The sequence below is a fragment of the Bactrocera neohumeralis genome, chromosome 6 (genome assembly GCF_024586455.1).
Source record: "Bactrocera neohumeralis isolate Rockhampton chromosome 6, APGP_CSIRO_Bneo_wtdbg2-racon-allhic-juicebox.fasta_v2, whole genome shotgun sequence".
Taxonomy (NCBI): Eukaryota; Metazoa; Arthropoda; class Insecta; order Diptera; family Tephritidae; genus Bactrocera; species Bactrocera neohumeralis.
In genome coordinates, this window is record NC_065923.1 from 10,157,934 (window position 1) to 10,184,045 (window position 26,112).

A 26,112-nucleotide genomic window follows, 5' to 3' on the forward strand; every position below is an offset into this window, starting at 1 on the left:
ATATTTTTATATTCGGTTTTGAATTACATCTGATGATATCCATGAGCTTGTTTTTAAAAATTTCTCTCAGTAACACTTTATAAATATAGTACAAATATATTTGTAAAATAGAGCGAAATAATTTGGTAATAATGATTAGTAATAACCTGATGAGAAATTATTTTTTTACCATTTGGCACGCAGCCAGTATAAATGGATTGTCCTAATTTAAATGGATATATCAAAAAGATGTATGTGTACCGAAATCTTCAAATTAATGAATTTTTTCTAATCTCGTTAATACAGTTATTTGCATGCAAAGTATAATTAATTTTTCGAAGATATTTAATAAAAGGCAAGCATTCAAACGTCGAAAATTTAACAGATGTTAGCAATGTTAGCAATGTACATTCTCTGTGTAAATGCGGTGTTATGCAGATTAAATTTTTTCATATGTTTTGGAGAGCGAACTCAGCTGCCAGCTAATGTCACATATTCAAATTATTTCATGTATAGAATTGATATCGGGTATCGAAAAGTAAGTACAGGGTGCCGAAAATTGCAAATTTCGCTTAGATGTAAAGTTGTTGAATTTTTAATCTCTATTTAGGATAAGGAAAGATAATCAAAAATGGATAATTTGGGAAAATCGCATTTTATCGAAATTCCTTACATTGCTCTGTCAATGCAACTTGGAGCAATAGAAGAGCAGCTCAAAAGATCAACCGCAAAGGAAACGCCGACACCAGAAATAAATATATCTATGATAAATCATGCTATCAAAATAGAAATTGAAAATGGATCAACAATTGATATCAGCGATTACTTTCAAAGAATGATTAAACTATACAAGCAAAGTGAGTTTTCTTTAAAGCACATCGTCAGGATAATTTACCAGGTAGTTAAAGAAGTATCAAAGCAGAAGTGCCCACGTGATTCAAAATTAAAATTATCATCTGAATGGGCACATTTACTTGTGGAATTGTTGTTTTCCAGCACTTGGAGTAAATCCCTAACTTCAGATGTAATATTTTGCCTAAAAATATATTCAAGATCGTTCCATGAAGTTGAAATTGTGAATCGGCTTTGGAATATGATTCTTAAGAATTTAAAAAATACAAAGGATATATCAATCGCAACGACATATGTGCTAATTCAGTTCTTTGACGATTTCTCTGCAATAATAAACGGTTTCAATGATGGACATGAGATTGAGCAGCTGATTTTAAAGTTATTGCAATGCGATGGTCGCGAAGAATATAAGGCTGCTTTATATTTGATAAAAACTAAAAACTACACTTGTACTGATTCGACAGAACAGCGTTTTTGGATGTCATATATTACCATATTGGAAAATTTAGAAGAAAACCAGTCACACCTAATTTTACCTTCTCTAGAGCATATAAAACAAAACGACTTTCAAAACGCGAACATGAAAATATGGCTGGATATTCTTTATCTTAAAATTTTATCAAATCAAAATATTCTGGTTACCCGTTGGGCACTTGTATATATTCTCCAAAATTATTCTTGTTCAGACATCAGCCCCAATGTTTTAGGTCAATTTGTAAGAGCCAGCAATAATACAAGGTTATATAATTATGAAGGCTATTTTCTTCCTACGGATTCTGTTAAAAAATTTTTGGACGGAGATGTTGTTCGGTTTGTGGAAATTATGATGGAAATTAATCTAAAAAGTGTTCCACTACACTTTTGGCTTTCTCATATCTTTCAATACAAAACAACATCGAATTTGATTTCTAACAAACTATTATTAAAAATTGCTACAAGAGTCCGGGTTTTACAAAATCCTTTTATCCGGTTAAAATGCATTAAGCTATGTGAAAACACATTTTCCGAAACTATTGATTGTATGACAATAACTGAATATATCGTTCTAATTGAAACTTTGTATAATGTTACGGATCCTTTTAATAATTTTTCAACATTTTGTACTAAACTTAAAAACTGCATCGATAATGGGGATTCGCTCTCTCTATCGCAACGATTTTATGAAATTGTTACAAATAATCTGAATGGAGAACTCTCTATCGACCATCCAGCACTGAAATATGAAAATATCGTTCAAAAAAACGAAGAAATTAAACTAAACAAAACATCTTTATTAAATGGGATCGTTGAATGTTTAAAGAAAAAAACAGAAGCAGATCGAAATAATCTTAATTGGATACTCTTCATGTTGGTGTTCGAGACGGAAAATTCCGAAATTGCACAAAATATTTGTCAGTCATTTTGGAATCTGCAACTAGATAAATACATTGGCAGTTCTTATAAAGAATTAAGTGACGAAGTAATTTCAAAACTACCTTGCGGGGAAAATACAGAAGCTTTTGTTCGCAAAAAGTGGCCTGACTTTTTCACCAAACAGTATATAACAGATACTCTGAACTTACATAACTACATTGAGAATATGGAGGAAATCTTAACTACGGGATCCCATAAAACATTGCTTAAACTTTCTCAATTGCTAGTTTCTAACACAGAGACTATGGATGAATATATAATAGACACGTTTTTAAGACAACTTAAAAAATTGTCTCGCATGCCATCGCTTTGCTATGTTGTGTAGGTAAATAGTAATTAAATTATTTGAAATATGTTTATATAAAAATGCACTATGTTATGATTATTTTACAGAACTGAAAATTTATTAAATTACTTCAAAAATATATATGCGCCGCATCAATTAAAAGAAAATGCGGACCGAATTATACGCACAGATTTTGAAAATATTGGTATATGCTCTGCAGTGTTAAATTCTGGTGTCGTTCTAAAGACAGAAACCTATATTGAGGGCATTTTAATGGGTGATATAAACTTCGGAGACGCAAGGTAAAAATATAATGCAGAAATTTAAATTTTTGTAACACTAATTTGATTTTTTCTGGCAGGATTGAAGAAATCTATTGTCTAGAAACATATGAACGAAAATACCTTCGTTTCCATCACTTGCGCTTAAGATATATTTTATCATTGCCAATCGAAAATAACGCTATAATACTCACCGAACTTCTAAACAAACTCGAAGTTTTAAGTTCGAAAAAGCCAAGGTATTTTGAGAATTCTATTGAGCATCGAATGAAAATGAGAATATTAAATGCAGTAATTTCCTTACTAATACAATCAGAAGGGGAATGTGGTTGCAGTGAAGACATATTAAACCTGCTATTAAACCACAATAATCAACTGAACATAACTTATATACTCGAGCTGCTTGTTGCGAAGTGTATAACTAATGATGACATTATTATAAAAAAATTAAATGATGTAAGATAATATAAAATTCGATCAAGAAAGTGTGCATATGAAAAATGCAGTCGCCTGTGTATTTTGTGCACTAAAGGCTTAACTTTGTAACAATTTTGCAGTTTTCATACACGCAGTTTCTAATTGATAATCTATTGAATTAACATACATATGCTCCTCTAAAGAACCTTAATGACTCATCAAAACACACGTGTAATTAACATATTACAAATTTAGTAATTAACTAAATTTTTAATGAAGTCCTTTTTGGCTTTACGCATACGCCCAGTATTTATAGTAGAATATGAGTCCTTTTAAGTTGCTTATTGAGTGCGCAAAACTGTATATTGACCTACATGCAGAATATTAGTTACTAATATTATTCTTTAAGGTAAACAAATACACACCTAGCCAGCAGGTGTCTATTATTAGCATGGTTTATTGTTACGCTGTCTTAAATCGGACCAAGCTTTCCAAAGACTATGAAAATATTGTTATAAACAAACTTCTTCCTCTCACCATGGGACCCCATTTCCAGACGCGTTCATACGCACAGCTGGTTATATATAAAATTTTGGAAAACCATAAATGGTACGTATATCTTAGCTCCATTGTATCGCAGAAGAAAAATTAAATCATAAGAATATCAATATTTCAGTGATGCCGATACTTCATTTCCAAATCAATATAATTTGCAAGAAGCAATTGGTTCGGCTATCGGATCACAACTGAATGAACTTCTGAATGATGTACGGTTGTTGCTCCCATATATATATTTAGCTGATACTAAACATTTTTTCGATAATTTAATGTTTATTACAATGGCACCAGCCGACGAATATATGTCGAATTTGGATTTTAAAAAATATAAAACATCAAGGCATATATTTTCGAAGAAAAAGCGCAGTTTTATGAAAGAATTTCACACACCTGAGCAAGTAGTTTTTGCTAGCAACAATGGTATTAATACGCAGCGTAAAATGAACCCGGAAACCGCTCTTTGCACCAAAAGTAGCATTGCTGAGGAAGAAGCTTCTGTAAATTCTTATGTAAGTATGTATGTGCTTTTATGACTATGCAAATGTCGAATAAAACGTTATGTCTTCTTAGATGTTTGTAGTGGCAAGTCTTATAGACAAAATTCCTAATATTGGAGGCATTGCGCGATCATGTGAAGTACTTGGTATACGAAACTTGGTTTTAAGCTCAAAAAAAATTGTTGAAAAAGATGATTTCAAAAGTGTGAGGTAAGTATTCTATGTTATGTGTATTTTTTTACTATCACTATTTAATTATAGTATGACTGCTGAAAAAAATTTGAATATTTTTGAAGTCCAACAAGCTAATTTGGAAGAATTTTTAAAAGACAAACGCGAAGACGGTTTTGATATTATAGGAGCCGAACAAACTGTTGCCAGTCAGAATATAATTGGGTTTTCATTTCCTCGGAAATGTGTATTGGTTTTAGGGTGAGTGCAATATATTTATGAGATTTATGAGTTTATTACATTACAATATTTTCAGGCACGAGAAGGAAGGTATACCAAGCAATATTCTGGCCTTTTTAGATTATGCTATTGAAATACCTCAATTTGGATTAATACGTTCCCTAAATGTACACGTAACGGGGGCATTGTTTATGTGGGAATATTGTAAGCAACACATCGTTGGAAACTCTAGCACATAAAATCTTGTGACGTATTTATATATATATTATACAATATTTATGTGTATATCCGCGTGTACATAGTTATTGTCCTTTTATGCGATAATAAAGCTTTGAAGTTTTTCATCAACTATTTGTACCAGTATCACTCAGTATTTTTTTAGTCTAATTAAAGCAAAGCAGCCATACCTTCCATTTCTGAAACAAAAAATGTTTTCCTATCAAGGAAAGTGTTTATATATTCCATAAATCAAATATTTAAATTTGGTCCATTGAAATTCCGTACAATACCATTTCTAAAATGTTTTGTTCCTTTTTGATATGTGATAAGATTATTCCATTCAAAGGTCGAAACCGGAGTACGTAAAATATACTGTTCTAAATAAGCAAGTAAAAGATGTCGAATTGTTCTCTTAAAATAAATATTTATATACATTATCATAAACACTTCCACAGTCTAAAAGAAAAAAACGGTAAGGCGTTTACATGACTGTTTTTAACTTTCCACAGAATTTGTTTTGTCGCTAGTAGTAGCTGGATATTGCAATGGGTCCTGGCTCACAACAGGGAAGAGGTGGGACACATTTGTCAAATCGCCAACATCCGTTATACGAGGCTTTAACGAGTCACTAACGTTTGACTTGCTGAGTTGGTAATAAGCTGTGTTGCTGTGAGTTATATTAACAATAGTTCCTGTTAAGGGCAACGTTTCCAAAAGTTCTGTAGGACTGCTAAATGCACCAATATTGACGGGAGCGATACCCGTAAGTACTTGTCCGGATATATTCGTTTGAATCGGTAGAGGTACATTGCCAAGGTTAATGTGGCTCTGATTGGAATGGGTGTCATAGAATGTTAAATCCACTCGTTCTTGACTAGAAATTATTTATTTGTATTATTTATCGTATGTGTGTGTGTAGTTATTGAAATTACATATGTATGTATGTATTATATAGCATGTCTACCTTTCGAAACTGGTTTCGTTGTCATCGACTTCCGTTAATATTCCAATTTCATAAACAACAGCTTTCACAACATACCTATTCATAGAGCAAGAACAGTGAAAATATTAAAAAAAATTCTAGAAATCATCATCATTTGGGACTTACAGGTTTTTCGGCGTATCGTTGACACTGGCCATCATTTCCTGTAACGTTGAGTTATCTATGTCACTTGATGAGTCCAGCAGGGGCAATGCTATCGAGCCAGTGGAGAGCAAAGCCACCAAAATGGAAGCAAAAACGGTGTATTTTACTAGCATCTTTACCTGATTTGCTGTAACCCGCTTATGCCTGACAGCTGGATCCCTTTAAAGATCGATTTGATCTCAACCACACAATTCCCCAGTAAAATAACGACTTAGACAGTTTGAACTTCGTTTCATAATTTACCTGGTTTTTATATCGAACTCATTTAACTGGAATTGATGTTTCGGAGCTTTTGCAATTCCGTTAATTAACATCGGCTGTTAATTAACGATTCTAAGGTGTTAATTAGTAAGCAGATAAAGGAAGTGAGGCATGTGCTCTGAGGTGGCTCTAATTAATTTAGCGTGTTTTGTAGTGTTCAATTCCAAAGCGAAGGGGCACATGCTCGTGAGTTGACTACTGAGAACCCTTGAAAAACGCTATTTACGTACTATGTGTGTAGATGTTGTTGTACATATTTATATACGAGTAAATAAACAAAATTTGGAAGATTGTTACAATATTTATTGTAAAATGTAAAAAACTAAGATTCAAGCTCTGCCAGCTCTGTCTGTCTATAACATCACTCAAGCAAAAATCAAATTCATTACTGCTCTGCAATGCTAATTCGTGCAAAAACAGTAATCTTTTGTTACGAAAAATTTTAATTTCTTTATTCTAACGTCATATCGAACAATGTTCTGTAAAATTTAAACGAAGAAATTAAAAAAAATATGGCATTGGCAACAATTCGAACGTTGGAAAAAGCTATTTGCTGTGTCTCTTATAATAGCTCATGTATTCTCCGAAATCGAAAAGACAAGGTTCTTTCGTTAAATAATAGTTTTTCCAGGCAGAGTATTTCCTAATTTTCATTTTTTTAGAAAACTTTGAAAGAAAAAACACAATATTTATAAAATAATCTGATAATTGGTTACTGTTATATTAAAAATTACTTCGTAAATTATGTACAAAAATAGGGTTAAAAATTTGATGAGAATTGGTGTAGTGATTTTAAAGTTACGAGACGCACTTGTAACACTTGATTTTTGGTATAAACGATTTAAAGTTTTGAAATCAATGTAAAACGTTCATAAAACAAGTATTGAAATACTTTATTAATGCCAATTTTGCTCCAATCGACTTTAGACACAACATTTTTGAGATATTATGCATTCATTTTAAATAAAAAACCTACTCCCACATTTAAAATATTCAGATTTTTAGTGCATTATCAATACTATATTCTGAGTTTTCATAGATAGAAACAGGAAAAATTTAGATTTAAAAAATTAACAAGTAAGGAAGGTTTGTAACCGAATATTTCATACTCTTGCAACGATCAATACCCGGATAATACCTTCAGGTACATAAGGTTTGTTAGTTATGTGTGGCCTAGGGCAAGTTTTCACCAGATTTTATAGATTAGTTTATATCAGATTAGAAAAAAAAACTTTATCAAGCTTTATAAAGCAATATTTGTCTTTATATGAAGTATAAAGTCAAACGGAAGTTAGAAAAATTTACTTTTAGGTATATGAGGGCTAATCAAATTATTGGTCCAATTTAGCAAAATGTTGGCATACCGGCAAACTGTCACCGAATTGCAATAATAAATCTTACAGACTGACCGAAATATCCGGTAAAAAGTGCCATACCTAAAAGACACTATTTTTGCAAAGTTTTAACCGAATTTTTTCAATGGTGCTTGATAAATACTAAAAAGTGTAAGAATCCCATGGAAATTGGTCCAGTAGATCCCGAGATATAGGTGTTCAAAATCGTTCTAATTTAACACCGACTCCTATAAAAATCTTTTGTGCCATCTCGGGTATAAAATTTTGTATCTATCTTTAACAAAACCATCATATGAGGAATTATTCGATTTCATTAATTTTTACATTGTCGGTAGGGTTTCTTATAGGAATTTGGCTAATATAGGCTTGATGGTTTAGAAGACAGGTGCGTTAGACTTATTAGAGGGCGGTGCCACGACCATTTTTTTTTTAGTTTTACCCCAAAAATAACGGCTTTATATATTAATTAATTGCTAAGTTATGGTATTTTATAGGCTTTTCATTAGTAGCGTTCTGGGCGTGGCAAAGGTTCGATTACGACCATCTACGAACTCATCCTCACTTTTTTGCCAAGAATATCTGAATTTTAACTTAAGTTATCGCTTGCACAGGCGGACGAACAGGCACCCATCTGTATTTGATCTCGTCTCTTCATCCTGATCATATAACCCTATATCTAACTCGATTATTTTTAGGTAATACAAGCAACCTTCTAATAATCCTGAGCTTGATTCATTGATTCATCCATCAATCCTGAGCTATAAGCAAATTTGTTCCTGGTCTTACTTAATTTGCTCGTCTTTTCTCGTTTGCTGTTCTTTTGTTCAGTATTTTAATTTCTCTTATAAGTATATATACTATATATATATATTATTAATTATATCTAATTGTATTAAACATTTTGGTCCAGAATTCACGGATCAACCGATTGTTATTTACATACATCATAAAGTTTAAAAAGATGTGGTTTTCTACGCAGAGACCTTAATTTGTGTGCCATAAACTACGGATAAGCGCATTTTGTTGTTCCTATATCTGATGACGTCTGCATATGTATTTACGAAACTTAAACAAATTTGGTACTTTTAAGCCATATCTTCATTGCATATTCGGTATGTATGTACCGAAGTAAACACTTTACTAAGGGGTAATTAAAAGCATCACTCGAATGAAATCAAGCGAAATAAATTATCAAAGCAATTTGCACCTTACACGCTCGATCCGCAAAAGCTTTTGTGCTAAGTATATCATCGAAACTTTAAAAAGCCTAACTCGTAGCCATTGTGCTTCTAAAAGAATTCGTGCCTGAGGAAAGCAGTCGCATCTGATCGTAAAATCACACTTCAAACGAATACACTCGTATCTGCTGTGATGTGGGGTGCAACATATTTAGTAGTAAGTGATTAACAGTAAATTTCGGTTTGCAATAAAATTTATGAATTTGGATTTTCAGTTGCTTAGCACATTGTGTGTAACATCTTTGGCACGCCCATCGCAATTGGATGATATTTTTGACGGATATTTAAAAAACGTAAATCTTTATAATCCAGAAACGCACTCACAAATAGTAAAGCGTCGAATCTATGAAGATAATCAAGATGCAAGTTTGAAGACGGTTTCCTTACAATCGCTCATTGGGGATTTAGAGCAGAATTTTTTACAATCAGCTTCTAGCGCTGGCAGTCTCGCACATCAAACAACGGAATCAACCGATAGTCATTTAAGTCCTATTGAAGATCATGCAGTACTCAAAAGAAAAACGGATAATGAATCAGGCCAAGTTATTTCTTCCGACGGCGATCACAATAAAACCGTGGTTGAACCAAAAAGTGTTGATTCAATAAATGCATCCAACGAAAACATTTCGAATAAAGAATCAGGATCTACTCGGATACAGGTTGAACATATTTCTGTGCAACCACATTTTGGAAATTTCCCCATTTTGCCGGCTTTCCAATTGCATCAAACAAAAGTTATATCCGCAACTTTGAAGGACACTGATTCTAAACCAACTCAAATCATCATTAGAAAGACAGACATCAAGGCTACACCATTGCAGGAAAAAACTGAAGTTATTAGTGAGGAAACGGAGAAAAACAACAACACCAAACAAACTGCCAATGAGGAACCTGAAAGTCTGTCGTCATCAACACCGAAAAACACGGTTTCAGAATTAAAACAAACTGAGGCGGAGCTTAAGGCAAATGTAGCTGAAATCGAGGCAGAGCCAGTAATATTATCAGCTCGAGTTTAATTGTTCGCAAGTTATATTATAATATTTCTTTAAAATAAACCAAACGCAGATCATGACCTGTGTGTGTAGATGAATACTCCATGTTAGTTATTAAAAAAGTTGATCCAAGGTGTAAATGCAAATCATATGACTCGTGCAAACAAACAAAGCAATTATGAAACGGGCTCAAATTGTAAATTCAATATACGGGTATGTAGGTGCGTATAATTATTGAAATCTCACAACGCTTAAGCAAACAATGGCTGCACAGTTCCCAGCACGTATATGAATCAATGTTTCTATGTGTGTATTTGGGATATTTGAATTCAAAGTAACTTCACAGATATTTTTCTCTTATTCGTTGACATACGTACATATGTGTGTGTATATGGGCAGAAGTGGATATATATATATATGTATATGTTTGTGTGAATCTGAGTTTCTGAAGCCCTCCTAAATATCCCACATATTTCATTTATGCAAATGTAAAAGTTGGCTAGCTTCATTTAAATTTAGATTACATTTCATATCGTAATTTGCATTATAATCTTACAATTTACAATAGATGATCTTGAATCAAGGAAGATATCAAAATAAAATTGTCGAACTCGGGTCATACATGTTCTAGTACTATATATGCATGTATGTACATATAAGTATGTATATGTGGCGATAAATATTTGTCGATTCTCGGTAAAAGACAAACAATCGGGATTAAAGTGTGATCCATTTCGAGGTTCCCTACTTTTTGAAAGAAAAAATACAGAAACCTTAAATTTAATGGGGAATGTTTATTATCATTCGAAAGTACATTTGGCATTAATTTTTTGAAGATTATTTCTTTCAAACGTCATTCGTGGATACGTCTCAAATGATTCATCCGTTGACTCTAATTTTCGATGAGTCGTTCGAGCATTTCGACTGGTAACTGGCGAATGACACGCGTGGTGTTTTGCTCCAAGGCGTCAATCGAAGCGGGATTGTCCGCATAGACTTTAGACTTCACATATGTACATACTTATGTATGCCCACAGGAAAAAATCTAACGGTATGATCTCACACAATTTTGGTGTCCAATCGACCGTCCTAAAACTTGTAATTATCTGTTCACCGAAGTGTTCTCTCAATAAATCCATTGATTGATGCGATGTGTGGGAAGAGACGCCTTATTGTTGAAACCAAATGTCGCCGAGATCACGAGCTTCAATTTCAGGCATCAAATAGTTGGTTATCATGGCGCGATCGCCATTGACGGTTACGTTCTCAACGACGTCATTTTTTGAAAAACATAGATCGATGATTCCACCGGCCCACGAACCATACCAAACCGATTTTTTCTGAATATAAATGGCAGCTCGTGAATCTCCTCAGGTTGTTCTTCGTCCCAAACGTGACTATTTTGCTTGTTTACATACCCATTGAGCCAGAAATGGGCACAAACGCTGAGCAAAATTTCTTCGTGTACACTCTCAGCTACGGCTGATATATTTTCCTCACTGCTTGCTGGAAGTGGTCTATTCGGTTTAATATTATCCAATTATGAATGCTGGATCATCTCTACTTGGATGACCCGATAGTTTTTATGTTATACATTTGAGGTGCTTATAATCCAATGTTAATGAACTTGTAATACAATATCTCGTTTTGTGTTGTTTAATAGGTATAATTCCTACCTGTGTGTTTTTGTTGCGGGTTGGTATTTGTCTCGCAACATGTTGCTACTGAGTTTTATAGTTTTGTTCACCTAACGGTTGTTTGTATCACCTACTACGAATCGAGATAAAAATAGGGATATATTTATATAAATAATCAGGACGATGAAACGAGTGTAAGTCCAGGTGACAGTTTGTCCGTTTATTCGTCCGTCCGCCTGTGCAAAGAGTACTTTGATTGAAAATTGAGATACTATCTTAATGAAACTTCTGAGTCCATAATAATATACAAGAATGTTATTTGGTACGACATTAAAAAAGTAACCATGGCCCGCTTTATAAAAAGTCTAATCTACATATCTTGACTGAAACCCCGTTTGGTAACGAATGGCTCGGAGAGGTATTTACCGATCCTGACGGAGCTTTTGGTATTGCTCAACGTGAGTTTACACAGCTGTATTACCAAACTCCAAACATAGCGGCATACCAAACTCAAACATAGCGGCATAAAGGCAGCTCCTTTTCGTGCTGCCAAAAGCAGCTTTAAAATCGACGAAGAGGTGTCGATCCTCCCTCCGCCTTGTTGTTCTTCAAACGGGTAATTGCTATTCGAACCTCTTCATGTTCGGTTTCACCATCTCCTGGTGTTATGCTTTCACTGCCATTTAGCAAGCTGGAGTGTTCCCTCCATATTGTAGTATGCTCTGGGCAACAGTCACTAGATCACCTCAGGGGGTTCTACAAAAGTATGCTATGGTCTTAGAACCTTCTGTTAGTCGCTGCATTATTTTCGTATAATTTTCGAGCATTACCCCTGTCGGCCAGCTTGTCAAGTTCTTCGTACTCACGCATTTCGGCCTCTTTCTTTTTTTGTCTGCTAATGCGTCTCGCTTCCCTCTTCAACTCTTTATCCCATCTCGAACTTGTTGTGTTCGATTGTAACGTTGCGAGGTAGTAGGTATAGCTGCAGATAAGGAGCTTGAAACACCGTCCCACAGTTCCTTTATACCGAGTTGCTGAGGAGTGCTCTCAAAGAGCAGGACTGCAAGTCGAGTAGAAAATCGTTCGGCTGTCTACTGTGATTGCAGCTTCTCAACATAGAACTTTCCTTGAGTTTGAGTCTCTCCTCACCTACCTAGGACCTACTTGCCTCCGTTCTTGTCCCGTCAATCGCATTTTTTGGACGGCGGTGATGTCAACCTTTACTCTAACTAGGACATCAATGGCAGCGACACCTTCCCAATTAAGTGACCGGACATTCCAGGTGCATGCCCTTAAATCGTAATCAATAAACCTTTGCAGTGGTCATCATCAAAAGGCCTGTTTTCTTCTTTTCATTGGTAGGGTTTTTTAAGAGGTGGGTGCCAAACTCAGCGCACAACCCTGATGAGGGGATGTTTCGCCTTTTCACTTTAGCTCGATTTCAAAGGAATATTTTTTGGCTATCCAGAGGATGCTTGGTCTAAGACCGGAAGTCGTGAGCTGCTTCAGCCATATGTAAAAGAATCATTTCTGGTAACTTCCAAGTGAATGGCGCTAAGAGATTTTACCTCACTTGCGTAAACTTTTACACATGGCTCCATCCACCGCCCTAAGCCCCTTATCCTTCATTATAGTAATCCCCGTTGCCAATGCGCAAAGTACCATAAATCTTCCGCAGAACCTTTCTCGTAGCGCCGACTCATCAGATGTTGTAATCGTTCATGCCTCTGCACCATATCTCAGGACGGGGATGATGAGTGACTTGTAGGATTTGGCCTTTGTTCGTCGAGAGACCACTTTACTTCTCAATTGCCTACTCAGTCCGAAGTAGCACCTGTCAGTAAGAGTTATTCTGCGTTGGATTTCGAGCTTGACGTTTTTGCTGGTGTTAATGGTGGTTCCAAGATAGACGAAATTATCTACAACTTTGTTTGATGATAGGAGATACTACAACTTGAAAAATGCACCAACTGCTTGCTCAGGAAAAGACCGTCGGGCAACTAGTTGGGCCTCATGCTAGTTGTAAAGTAGTTTTTAATTTGTAGATTTGACCACTGGGTATGGTATATGTATGTATGTAGATGTAGGCCGATGCATGATTTTATAGTTAGAAGCCAATAATGATGTAAGCTAATATGATAAGAGATTGATAACACCGCATGAGGGCCCTTCAACTGTTTATTTTAATACCTAATATTTGGGCGAATGCTGTGTAAAGTTTTGCAAAATTTTTATGTTTCTCTATTATGGTTTAGCATACCCACGTACAAAAGTATGTAATGCTCGTACCCGGCATTAAAGAATTCCCCACCTCACTTGATTGGAAAAACGGCAGAAGTTATTACTTTGATAAGATATCGAATTGAACGCCAGATGATAAACGACTATACAATACTCCATCAAATCATATTTTCGTCAACGCCAGCACTTGCTAAGCAGTTAACGTTATCGCCATTACCGTCGTAGGTTTCTGTTTTCGCAGTCACAAGTTGTAAAAATTGCTCGGTGAAAGCTAAAGGAAGGGTAAAAGCCCTTTAATTCACATTTATCTTGGAAATACTCTCGGAAAGCAATATAAGCATTATGGCTTCTAATGTCAATACCGGGTTTGCCAAATGTTTCATCTCCTTCATGGCAATTGTGATATTGGTAATTATTCTAATTTATTAAACGCTCAAAAATACAAAAGAAAATATTCATATTTGTATTTCGGAACCATAAAATATACATATGTACATATGTATATACGCGTGCAACTGTGAATAGGTTTAAAGATTCATCCAAACCTAATTAACATGAATATCGAAAAAAAACAAAGTGCTTAAAAATTATAAAACATCCATAATTCGAACTTACCTTTTTCTATTCTAAACTTAAATTAAAATTTATAAAAATCTGTGTTCGGACTACGAAGCATGATAGATTTGAACAAAATATGGGTTTCCTAATTTGTTGTGTACATACATACATACACACAAATGTTGACTGTTGTTTGCGGAAGCATATAGCGGACTATACCTATCTATCATTTGTGTAAGCGTTGACGAAAGCGTGAATCACTTTATATTTTCAATCATTATTACCATAGTTGTAAAAAATTGCATAATCACGTGTACATATGTATATTGAAATGTGGATACCTTTTCAGCTCCAAGGCTGCGTTTATCTTGGTTTGTCAATATACGGAATAACTCAGGAAAGCTGCCAGAATGAAGCAACGACAGATATAACCAAAAACCCCTTTGAATTTGTAATGCGCTTGATTTACTTTCAAAGTATGTGTGTTTCTAGATATGTATGTATGTATGTGTATACATTTAAACTGTTTATAAGCGTAAAGCCGTAAATGACGAGATTCTATAATTACCACACAGACAAGTATTAAGTAATTAAGAGTAATCATTATAGTATTTAAGCACATTCCTACTACATATACTTACATACATAAATACATATTAATATATCTAATTTTGTATAATTACCCGCTCAAACTAACAAATGACCACTTTGTAACTGGTGCGAACCAGAGTCCCAACTAGGCATATGACTCTCTTTTTCCCGAGTAAGCAAGTAGTATTTTTTTCGAGTTGATGTCGTACGAGATGACAATTGTCAGATATCTTTGGGGAACCTAATACAGACCGCATCGAAAAATATGCACAAAATTTATATGTGAATTATTGGGCTCGTTCATAAAAAAATAGTGTAGCTGGCCGTAGATTACGGTCATGAAAATTTAGATTTGTTTTACTTGATGTGCAATGAATGATTTTAAAATAAGAAAAATCGCTCCCCAAAGCAATTCTGCAATATTTTAATCAGTTCAGTTTGTATGAGATATATTTGCTAGTAGTCTATACATTAATACGATCTACACAATTTCTTCGAAGATTGCAGCATTGTCTTAGACATTAGCCCATGCCACATTTCGTGAAGATATCTCTTCAAATGGGAATCCATATAAGAACTTGATTTTGATCGTTCAGTTTGTACAGCAGTTATGTATGTATGTGATGGTCCGATTCCGCTGTTCCGACAAATGAGCAGCTTTGTACTGAGAAAAGGACGTATGCAAAATTGCAGATCAATATTTCAAAAACTGAGGGACTAGTTTGAGTATATACAAACAGACGAACATGACTAAATCGACTTAGCTCGTCACACTAATGAATTTAATATAGATACGTATATTTTAAAGAATCTTAGACGTTTCCTTTGGGGTCTTACAAACTTCGTCGCAAACCTAATATACGCTGTTCAGGCGATAAACATTGAAATATTGAAATGTTAACAGAAAGTCCATCTAAATGCCCTTTTATAATTTCTATATACAACATTTTCTACATTCATTCTATACTAGTGGGACGAGTGTGCAAGTCCCAAAACACATCAGATTTTATTCGCCTCTTCATTAGTTCAAAAACCATAAATTTTAGTTCTCAGTGTGGTTTTTATAGAAGACTCTAACCGTTGTTATTGTTGTTTCAGAAAAAAACATTCTCTAACAGCTATGGAGAATACTTAAATTGTAATGTCTTTACTAATAACAACTAATACTTGTTTCTCAGAGTTTTAATTTAAAAATCTTTTGTCAATGAAGCTGTGAGTCATTGTCAAAATATACAAGTTTTTTTCTTAAAAATATCAGCGTGCGCTTTTAAAAACGAAACGATTATGTTTTTAAGGAGAAACTTGCGGGAATCCAAAAGTATCAGCGACAGGTCTTTCAACCGAAATTGAAATTGAAATGGTTTGGTCGAAATCATTTGAAATTACAAATCGGACGTACATATTTCTGATCACATATGCAGCAGTAAGCGCTTTATGGATAGTAACATCTCTGCTTGTTTTAGGTGAGTTAAATTTTTATGTTAAATAATTTGAATAATCTAATTTCGAAAAACGAGCAAATGGTTCTCCCAACTGCCAAAAGTTAATAATTTTTATTTAAATTGTAATGTTAATATGTTTTTTACATCATAGCTTCAATATGCGGACGTGTTACAAAGTTCGTTGCAGCCATCTCATTTTGGCCATGGTTTTTAATAGTGATCGGAGGAAGTATTCTAGACGGTGTAGCAACTGGTTATTTTATATATGACATTATACACACAACTGTAAGTAATACATACTTATGTATCTTCGTGGGTTGAAAAGCCTTTGGCCTAATAATGAAATAACAGTGTGTTTTAATGAAAATAGGGTTTTTTCTCTCGACATATTGATATTGGTTAGATAGTGTGAACCATCGAGTCTTCGAAAATTGACGTTTCTTGACCTCTTAATTTGAGCGAAGTTGAGTAATAAAAAAAATTCGATGTACAAAAAATACGCTACCCGTCGCCCGCCAGACTTTTACGAGTAGAAAGTCACGAATTATATTACCTACTTGTTTCTTCGAATATCAAAGATCATAGCTGACTCACTAAATTTCGGTTTTGCCGCCTCCTGTGGTCTTTCTGAACCAGAAGCCTGTTTGTTGTCAGAAAACAACCTTTTTTTTAATACACAAAATTCACAGTTTTCAGTTGTAAAAAAAAATTCAGAGATATTTCAATTAAGGTTAGTGCACTAAGGTTAGGATTCCGATTTTTCAACCCATTCAGAATATACATACTTAAAATTTTTGTTAATTTGTAAATTTTTTCGCTAACATGTTAAAATTTTAGACAGTAAACGATGCATTTACATATATCGGAGCAGATACCTCAAATGGTGTTTTAATGAACTATTTGGCAAACTTTGATGCCTACTTTATTACACCTGCGGTAGTAATGACTTGTTTGAGTTCGCGCGTGGTACTTATATGGCTGCTTAACATTTTTGGAACCGGGTTTTGCTTGTCATTGTCTCACGTTCTGGCAAAAAATGTAAATACTTGCAATTTTTGAGCCAATGAATGTCGATGAGATCAAGTAATGTTTTATCTTTTCAGAGTTCTAGTTCAATAACAAACGAGAGTTCCACCAATCTGTCTGGTGATCAGAGCTCTTCTACTGCAACCATTGAAAGACATGTGATAGATACCAACCTACGCAGAACAGAACTGCCACCCATTCAACCTGGTGCGAATACAAAAGAGATAGTAATTGAACAACTTCCAATTCAAAATGAAAAAAGCTTCAATGGCGACTCAACACCAGTTGCATTAGCTACAATTCGCCAGGTCTCAGCGGTGTCAACACAAAATGATAGCGAACAATTGAGGACAGCTGAAAATAATAATATATCATATCGCCATGCGGATTCACATCCGGATCGTCTTGACTATCCAGCCACGAACTCCAGGCCGATTTCTCCTGTTTTGCCTTTGGAACAAGCTCAACACCTATCAACAGAAACACCTCTAAATAGCCGCTATTCAAATGTAGAACAGTCAAACGCACGTCTGAACGCAGAACTACGTAGTCAACTACCTTGGTCCTACACCAATATCATAGGTAAACCTCAAGTACCACTCAAACCTCAAAAACAAATGTATCCGGAGATTCCAAAGCCTGATTATACTTCATAAACGTGATTTGTACGCATACAAATACTTCCATATGTACATATGTATGCCTCCTTTACTTTTTGTTGATGTTTGAAACATGCTTCAAACTTTTGTGAAGCATTTGTAAATCGAACACGGGTGTGATACTTTTGCGCAAACCTGTAAATTTTAAATAATAATAGTCCTTACACTAAATAAATTAAATTGGTAGCAATCGAAGTCTATATAAAGTAGCAAATGACAAATAATTTGTTTCCAATAATGTAAATAAATAATATCAAAATGTTATCTTGATTAAAAATATTAAACAATGTTAAAACTTTAATTGTTTCACAGTGTTTCCATTTTTGACAGTAGGGCATAATGGAAGTGCTTCGTTCTCAAATTGTGCTGGATGTGTCATTTTAACACACTTTCATAAAATCTTTATTTCTTTGTATCAGGTTTAATGCTTTTGTTAAAACCATTTGGTGCTCCCAATAAAACTACTTCTTCGTTATATTTGTAGAAAGTCCTACAAGTTTTGGTACCTAGACAATTCCAACAGTTCGATGTCTAGTTTGTGATATACATATGGATTTAGTTGGACCGTAAACACATGTAGAACCATTTCCTACCTTCCTTCTCTTACAGTTTACTGTTGCGGCTTGTGTTTTTATATGGCACTCCTGTTTCGCTGTCCTGCATTTGGTTGAAGATTTCCATCTATTCTGAGTAATTTGTTTAAATTGTGTATAGAGTTCCCTCTTGATCGTTTCTAACGGACGCGATATTTTCTCTGCCTCGGATTCGCCTAGAGATGCTCTGACTTAGCCACCTCGTCTTTTAAATTACGGATAAGTGGATCATTTCTGCATTTCCTTAATAAGCAGGAATTTTTTTTTGGTGACGACAAGACTAGTAGTGCCGCAGGACTGGCTGTGTAAATTGTCGTTTTCAGTATCTTCCGTAGATGTACAGTGGTTAGCTAAGTTTGATAGGCGGAAAGATAGAGAGATATAAAGATCCTTGGAGTATCCCCCGCCTCTACACCGCAGTCAATTTTGGACTCGTCGGTATACATATATTGAAATAGTATATTTCTTTCCTTCTTAACCTCTTCTTCATTTAGAGTACGTCAGACGGTAGGGTACAATAATATCAGAAAAATATTCTTTCTCAAGTTCAATAATACATATATGTAGATATGTACATATAAGTATCTGAGTCTTACCAATATTTTAGGCATATACTGTGATAGTCAGCCACGCGCACGTCAGCTTTGCTAAATTTAAGTGTTTTTGTCATAATATTTTAAGAAAAAGATATCGATTAGATAGTGTTGTTGTTGAAGTAGTTGTTATCCAGACAATATTTAAGTGACAAAGCGCAAGTTAATTTTCATCCATCTAATGGGATGCCGTGAAACGTTCAATAGGGTCAAGCCATAAGGAAATGGTGGTTAGATGAGAGGGTAGGGCATGTAAAGATAGTGATCGATTGTTCTGCCACTACAACATCAACAACAGTGATCGCTTGCGGAGAAGTAGGAAGATGTTGACTCCAAGGACGCTATTCACTGGAAGTCTGCAAAGGTGTCTAATGTGAATGGCGTTCTGTGCATATTTGAAGTGCTTTTAATCGTGTATTTTAACTTATGTATATGAATATGTCGTTGGAGGATGGAGTCATATGTAGAAGTTCACGCAAGTGAGGAAAGTTCTCTGATCGCTATTCACTTGGGAGTGGGCAGAAACGATTCTTTTACACATGGCTCAAGCAGCTCACAACTTCCGGCCTTTGACCAAGTATCCTCTGGGTAGCCTAAGAACATCCGTTCGAAGGTGAGCGGATATTGATATCATCAGCCTCAACACCCGCGCCGTTAGTTCTGCTTTCTCCAGGCTGGATAAGGAAGCACAGAAAATGGGTCTGGCGTCGCACTCGCGACTTGGCTCTCACGTCACTGTTGACAGTCATAACTTTGAAGTTGTAGATAATTTCGTCTATTTAGGAACCAGTATTAACACCACCAACAATGTCAGCCTGGAAATCCAACGCAGGATTGCTCTTGCCAACAGGTGCTACTTCGGACTGAGTAGGCAATTGAAAAGTAAAGTCATCTCTCGACGAACAAAAGCCAAACTCTATAAGTCGCTAATAATTCCCGTCCTGCTATATGGTGCAGAGGCTTGGACGATGACAGCAACCGATGACCGTTCTGCGAAAGATTTATGGTCCTTTGCGCGTTGGCCACGGCGAATATCGCATTCGATGGAACGATGAGCTGTACTAGAAATATGACGACATTGACATAGTTCAGCGAATTAAAAGACAGCGGCTACGCTGGCTAGGTCATGTTATCCGGATGGACACTCCAGCTCTGAAAGTATTCGACGCAGTACCCGCCGGGGGAAGCAGAGGAAGAGGAAGACCTCCGCTCCTTTGGTAGGACCAAGTGTAGAAGGACATGGCTTCGCTTGGAATATCCAACGAAACCAACGACTGGCGCGCTGTTGTTAACTCGGCTATAATCGCGTAAGCGGTGTCTACGCCAATTAAGAAGAAGATATGAATATGTCAATTACGTGTTATTACTTGGTTTTGAATCAACGTATTTGACGTATTTTTCGTATGCCCACTATACTCTAAGAGTGTAAAGTTTTTTAAACTGCATCATCAATTTGGAGCTAAGACCAGAAAACTGGCAGAATACTTCATACATTGTTATATTATGAATATTTATTTGATAGAAATCATTACAATTTTAAATTTTTTTGTTCTAATAAATGTAACGTTTGAAATATACATATGTATGTATATCTAGGATCTACTTTTTGATGCAAATATGTTCTTGATCAAACCACCCATCACTTGGCAAAATATTGTAGTAGAAAATTAAATTGCCAAAGCTGTGTCGCAGAATGAATGACTTTATGAATACACATACATACTTTTTTATTACAAGCTAGTACAAGAAAACAAATACAGAAAAACAATCCTCCATTATTTAGTTTTCATTAAAATGCTCGATATGATGCTATTATAAGCACATATGAAAAGTTTTTAAACATTTCAAAAATCAATATATCGCATTTAATTCAACAGCAAGTCCCACGCAGCATCTTCTTCTGTGGCCTTTCCATTATTGGCGCTTTTGTTGGCTACATTTTTAACATCAAGAGTATTGAAACCTTCACTTAATTTTTGAGAGCTTGATTGAAGATTAGTGTTTTTCTTAGCCGATGTCGTGCCCGGGCCTACTCCAGTTGCTTTCGGTTGCTGGTAAGCACTTTGATATCCAACTGATTCGAATCCTGACCAGTTATTATCATTCATTTCACCGAGTTGTTGATGATACGAATTAGATTGAGCTATGGTTGGTTTAGAGGAACTATCCCCCCAATCCCAGTCACCGTCGCCTGTAATTGGAAGCTGATATTGGTCAAATTGTTAAAAGAATAAACCTTCAACAAAGAATTACCTCCAACAGAATGTGATCTTTGATAGGAATTATCATTGCTACCGCTATTGTTCCCGTTTGGATTGAATTGATTAGATGCTACATTACTTCCGCCAATATTGTTCCAACCTCTTTTGCCGATATCTGTTACCTAATGAATTTCGATAAATATTGGAAAATTTAAACAAGAAGTTTTAGTAGAAAACAAGCAATAAAAAAAAAACAAGTCATAAGCAATACGAACCTTGTACGCCACATCGGAAACATGACCTTGGACAGTTTCTAATAAACCGCCTTCTTTAATCTGAGAAATTATATACATAAAAAAAATAAATAAATAAACCAAAAACTAAAAACAAAACAATGTGTACCCTTATTTCTACAAATTATATTAAAAATAATAAGACAAAATATGTTAACTGAAGAAATTAGCAAGTTGTAGTACTAAAGATACGAAAAAGATGGAACCCAAAACAAAAATACCCAAATCATACCTTTGATGAGGCCAGGCTTACAGTCGTCACAGCTTTTTCTTTAGCCGTACTTGCAATTTTAGAAGCTCCTGCCGAAAATAAGCTCCAACCCTGTTTTAGAACGTATATAAGATATGGAAACAATTTTATACAATGTTATCTTTACCGAAGCTAAGGAAGAAAGCGTAGAGTCAATAATTTCCTGAGATTGCGTTTTTGATGGTGGGTCTCGAGAATATCCGAAGCCTGAGTATTTCCCTCCTTGGCTAGGAGGCAAATTGCTGAATATTTTTAAACATTAATTAATTAATAAAATTAAATATATACAGTCGGGGTAAAGAAAACCTACTCTGGACGTGAGGCATTTTCCATTTTTCGACGCTCGAAAAACTCTTCTTTTTGCTCTTTGAACTCAGGCGTATTGAACTGCTGATAATTATTTGTAATATTACCACATCCACTGTTTGATTCTGTTTGATAACCACCTTCGGAACCACTACTTTTGGAATGAGAAGTATAGTTGATATTTTTGTCACCGAAATAATTTGTGGTAGCAGAAATACGGTCTTGTGCTTCCTGTAAATCCCAAGACTTTCCTTGGGCTAGAGTGGATATTTTATCCCGGTATAGAGCAGCAATCTTGGAATTATAGCGTTGGGTAATGGGTGATCGATCATCCCATTCAGGATGATCTTCGAAAAATTCTCGAGCTTTACTATTTCCTCCGACTTTCATTTTTTCCAATTCAATATCTTTCCACTTGTCCATGGTTACGGAACGTACAAACGATATGTGCACGCCCAGACCACGGTGTTTCCCTGAACATTCCAAACATATCCATATGCCATACGTAACCGAAACCCACTGAGGATTGTGTGTACCGCACTCAAAGCATTTCTAAATATTAGAGTAGTACAATAGTATAAGAGTATATAGTTACCCGACAATTAACATTATTTTTTTAACAAACCGAGTTTTCATCCTTGGGCTTTAATTCTTGAAGAACACGACGTGTACGTGGACTAGCCATTATAAAAGATAATACAATTTTTTATAGTTACGAAAATAAAAATAATTTTAACTCAACATATTTCAGCACTTATTTTTCGTATTGTCAAGAGTACGAGGTTGTCACACGCAGTAAAACAAATTGTTGACGTGTGATATACAGTGTGCATCCTTTATTTGTTTTACCCCTTTTTAATTTTTTTGTAAAAAATGGAGATAATATTTTTAATTTCATATTCAAAAATTTTACTCTTTGGTTTTTAATTTCATATAGTAGTTAGTGAAGCTTAAGAGATAAAATTGTTTATAAGCATTTATAAAAATCTAGTATTATTGGGATGTAACACTTTAGAGAAAACTTGGCAACCATATTATGCTTAAAATTTTATGAAAGAAATAAGTCCAGAGAAAATGTTTGATATTATTTTAATAACGGGTCCGCCAGGTAATTAGTATTTATACAGGACTTTTCAAGTAATGGTGTATACAAAAGATATTTACATACATATATTATTTTAAGGTGTGGGTAAAACAACATTATTGCGAAAGATATTTGAAGAAGTTCGGCTGATTTACAGTTGTCAGGGGTTCTTAACTGAGGAAGTACGTAATGAACAGACACATGAACGTGTTGGTTTTGATGTTGTGACCTTGTCTGGCCAGCGTGGCGTATTAGCGAGGTTCGCTAAAAAGGGTGATATCCATTAAATACATTGATATTTATTTAATCCATTTTAGGGCACTGTCCGAAAATAGAAAACAGATGCCGAAAGTGGGAAAGTATTCTATTCACATTAATGATTTCGAAAATCTTGTACTTCCCTTGATTGCATGTGGAAATTTCAAATACGAACTTATGATCATTGATGAAATTGGAAAAATGGAATTGAAGAGCAAACATTTTGAACGTGCTTTATATGAATTAATTCATAAAATTCCCATTTTGGCTACTATTCCATGCGTACCTATTAAACAAAGTCAACTTATAGAAAATTTAAAAAAGTCGCCTAAATCCAAGATATACGAAATAAATAAAAATAACCGTGATGCAATACAGAAGGAAATTGTAAAAACTATAAATGCTATGTTAAAGAATTAGATAATATTTAATTTCTTTTAAAATACAGCACATATTTGTATATTGTTTATGATGCTTCTGTTTGAGGCATTTGCGAAGGTTGCAATTTGTTTTCCCGAATCGACCGTTTTCGTGAACGCTTGGGTGATTTCTCAAAATCCATTTCATTATATGTTTGCTCAGTAGCTCGCCAAACCATTTCTTGTCTTTGAATAAGTTCTGGGTATCTCTGTTCAAACTCTTTGTTGGGAGACAATAGTAATTCCCACTTTTTTTCAGAGTTAAGACGAGCAACGGATTGTAGAACCTCAGCAGCTTCGTCGGGTGGGAGTTGTGTTGCCGTTATTACTTGGCGACGATACAGATACTTGACGCGAGAAAATCTGAAAAGCTATATAAAAATAAAATTAATAAATAGCACACAATCTTGCATATTTGTACAATATTTACCACGTAATCTCTTGCTCGTATCATTAGCTCGGAAGAAACACCATTTGAGTTAGATAATGTATCTGTAGGATAAATAATATCGGACTGGGGTACCCAATTGCCATGTATAAGTACTCCAACTTGGGGTAAAGAGCGAAGAACTTTTTCACTAGATATATTGCAATCATTACAATCCTGAAGTATAGAGTATATATCTTCAAAACTCATCATTCGCACTGTAAAAAAAAAAAAAATTATTTAAACCATCAAAAAATTCCATAACATGGAGCACTCACCATCTCTTAGAATTACTTTAAGTTGGTCAACAAGTGACATTGACTTTAATCGAGTTTTGCTAATAACCTTAGGTGGAAGTACGGCATCTATGCCCTGATCTTTACCATCCTCTGGTAGAAGCTTCTTAACATACTTGTGAAAGTCCAATTCCAATGCGAGGTTAATTTGCTGATTTGTTGCAAATAACTTTTGTCTTTCAAGTTCTGCCGTGGGTGACTTTCGCGGGTGCCAATAAGTCTCACACCACGATTCTTCATTGCTTCGTTTTATAAAACTTGCATATCCTTGTCTTTCCTTAGCTTTTGACTTTTTATTTCCTACGCCAGATTTTGCGAATTTCACGGTCACTTGTTGTAATTCTTCCTCATCATCTTCATCATTGAGGGCCTTCTGTTCTGCCTTTAATCGTTTGTCTTCTTTGTCAAAATGAGATAATGAAGGGCGTAACTGTAGTATATTAGCCAAGGGTGTCAAATGCAATTCCTTATCCGAAAGGATACCAACTACATATTTGTCCACATCATCCAACGAACGTGTGCTTGTGAAAGCCTGCTTATCCATGACTCCACGTTTATAAGTCGGACGTTCCCCTTTTGTTTGACTTTTTCCATCAGAAGCCAAAGCGAATTTCTCTCCTTTAAAGCGGTCATAAAAATTCGATTCTGTGTTTAATGCAAAATCAACCTTCACTTCTTGGTTCAATGGCTTTACACAACAGTTGACCACAGCTGATTTATCAAAGTTGCTTATTTGTGTTTTGGTCGGATATTGGAAAAGATATAGGTTTTCTTGAAGATTTTTGGACAAAAAAATGGGAATCTGTAATACATAAACTTTATAATTAGTAAATACGACCACTTTTAATAACAACGGCAAGAACTCGACCCACTTCTTCTATTATGACATCATCTCCAAAGCATTTGTTTGACATTTTGTTATTTTAAATATAATTTATATAACTTAAAATTAATTATTATACTTTAAAAACTTTCTTCTGCACAAATATGATTTTGAAGTATTTACATTCGAAACTTGACGATTCAAAACATACAAGCGTGAAGAGTAGCATAGTGCTGGAAGATATTATCAATAGTATGTGTCGTTATCGATAAAAAATATGTACTATTCTATCGATGCCTTGAATGTATCGGGTGATTTTTTTGAGGTTAGGATTTTCATGCATTAGTATTTGACAGATCACGTGGGATTTCAGACATGGTGTCAAAGAGAAAGATGCTCAGTATGCTTTGACATTTCATCATGAATAGACTTACTAACGAGCAACGCTTGCAAATCATTGAATTTTATTACCAAAATCAGTGTTCGGTTCGAAATGTGTTTCGCGCTTT

The 26,112-nt window shown here is 34.9% G+C and overlaps 7 protein-coding genes across 15 annotated transcripts; 4 read left to right on the forward strand and 3 right to left on the reverse strand.

Annotated features, from left to right (window-relative positions):
* The first annotated feature begins 489 nt into the window (after positions 1-489).
* On the forward strand, positions 490-5,045 carry LOC126761467 (probable methyltransferase TARBP1). 7 transcript variants are annotated; one of them, XM_050477642.1, is made up of 9 exons: positions 490-517; positions 590-2,565; positions 2,638-2,832; positions 2,892-3,267; positions 3,638-3,837; positions 3,905-4,295; positions 4,357-4,493; positions 4,545-4,715; positions 4,771-5,045. In XM_050477642.1, the coding sequence occupies exons 2-9, from the start codon at positions 611-613 to the stop codon at positions 4,931-4,933; spliced, it is 3,588 nt and encodes a 1,195-aa protein (XP_050333599.1). In that variant the 5' UTR covers positions 490-517; positions 590-610; the 3' UTR covers positions 4,934-5,045. The 7 variants fall into 7 exon arrangements, with proteins under 7 accessions (XP_050333599.1, XP_050333598.1, XP_050333600.1 ...); XM_050477641.1 differs by lacking the exon at positions 490-517 and having other exon boundaries at positions 539-2,565; XM_050477647.1 differs by lacking the exon at positions 490-517 and having other exon boundaries at positions 2,471-2,569.
* Positions 5,046-5,317: 272 nt separating this feature from the next.
* Positions 5,318-6,295, reverse strand: LOC126761469 (uncharacterized). The gene is made up of 3 exons (XM_050477649.1): positions 6,022-6,295; positions 5,878-5,952; positions 5,318-5,787 (listed from the first exon to the last, which is right to left on the reverse strand). The coding sequence occupies exons 1-3, from the start codon at positions 6,171-6,173 to the stop codon at positions 5,409-5,411; spliced, it is 606 nt and encodes a 201-aa protein (XP_050333606.1). The 5' UTR covers positions 6,174-6,295; the 3' UTR covers positions 5,318-5,408.
* Positions 6,296-8,951: 2,656 nt separating this feature from the next.
* On the forward strand, positions 8,952-10,004 carry LOC126762046 (uncharacterized). Its single transcript, XM_050478529.1, has 2 exons — positions 8,952-9,071; positions 9,130-10,004. The coding sequence occupies exons 1-2, from the start codon at positions 9,048-9,050 to the stop codon at positions 9,928-9,930; spliced, it is 825 nt and encodes a 274-aa protein (XP_050334486.1). The 5' UTR covers positions 8,952-9,047; the 3' UTR covers positions 9,931-10,004.
* Positions 10,005-10,033: 29 nt separating this feature from the next.
* On the forward strand, positions 10,034-18,361 carry LOC126762045 (uncharacterized). 2 transcript variants are annotated; one of them, XM_050478527.1, is made up of 6 exons: positions 10,034-10,119; positions 14,692-14,818; positions 16,229-16,396; positions 16,527-16,660; positions 17,213-17,413; positions 17,479-18,361. In XM_050478527.1, exons 1-6 carry the CDS (start codon positions 10,057-10,059, stop codon positions 18,055-18,057), a joined length of 1,272 nt encoding a protein of 423 aa, XP_050334484.1. In that variant the 5' UTR covers positions 10,034-10,056; the 3' UTR covers positions 18,058-18,361. The 2 variants fall into 2 exon arrangements, with proteins under 2 accessions (XP_050334484.1, XP_050334483.1); XM_050478526.1 differs by lacking the exon at positions 10,034-10,119 and adding an exon at positions 13,826-14,192.
* Positions 18,362-20,956: 2,595 nt separating this feature from the next.
* Positions 20,957-23,106, reverse strand: LOC126761934 (ADP-ribosylation factor GTPase-activating protein 1). 2 transcript variants are annotated; one of them, XM_050478369.1, is made up of 7 exons: positions 22,922-23,106; positions 22,301-22,848; positions 22,118-22,232; positions 21,973-22,062; positions 21,723-21,782; positions 21,500-21,629; positions 20,957-21,437 (listed from the first exon to the last, which is right to left on the reverse strand). In XM_050478369.1, the coding sequence occupies exons 1-7, from the start codon at positions 22,979-22,981 to the stop codon at positions 21,112-21,114; spliced, it is 1,329 nt and encodes a 442-aa protein (XP_050334326.1). In that variant the 5' UTR covers positions 22,982-23,106; the 3' UTR covers positions 20,957-21,111. The 2 variants fall into 2 exon arrangements, with proteins under 2 accessions (XP_050334326.1, XP_050334327.1); XM_050478370.1 differs by lacking the exon at positions 21,723-21,782.
* A 223-nt stretch (positions 23,107-23,329) lies between these two features.
* LOC126761916 (cancer-related nucleoside-triphosphatase homolog) lies at positions 23,330-24,105 on the forward strand. The gene is made up of 3 exons (XM_050478349.1): positions 23,330-23,404; positions 23,480-23,639; positions 23,698-24,105. The coding sequence occupies exons 1-3, from the start codon at positions 23,347-23,349 to the stop codon at positions 24,056-24,058; spliced, it is 579 nt and encodes a 192-aa protein (XP_050334306.1). The 5' UTR covers positions 23,330-23,346; the 3' UTR covers positions 24,059-24,105.
* Positions 24,040-25,831, reverse strand: LOC126761915 (DNA-directed RNA polymerase III subunit RPC5). The gene is made up of 4 exons (XM_050478348.1): positions 25,653-25,831; positions 24,763-25,582; positions 24,488-24,702; positions 24,040-24,428 (listed from the first exon to the last, which is right to left on the reverse strand). Exons 1-4 carry the CDS (start codon positions 25,692-25,694, stop codon positions 24,105-24,107), a joined length of 1,401 nt encoding a protein of 466 aa, XP_050334305.1. The 5' UTR covers positions 25,695-25,831; the 3' UTR covers positions 24,040-24,104.
* Between the last annotated feature and the right edge of the window lie 281 nt (positions 25,832-26,112).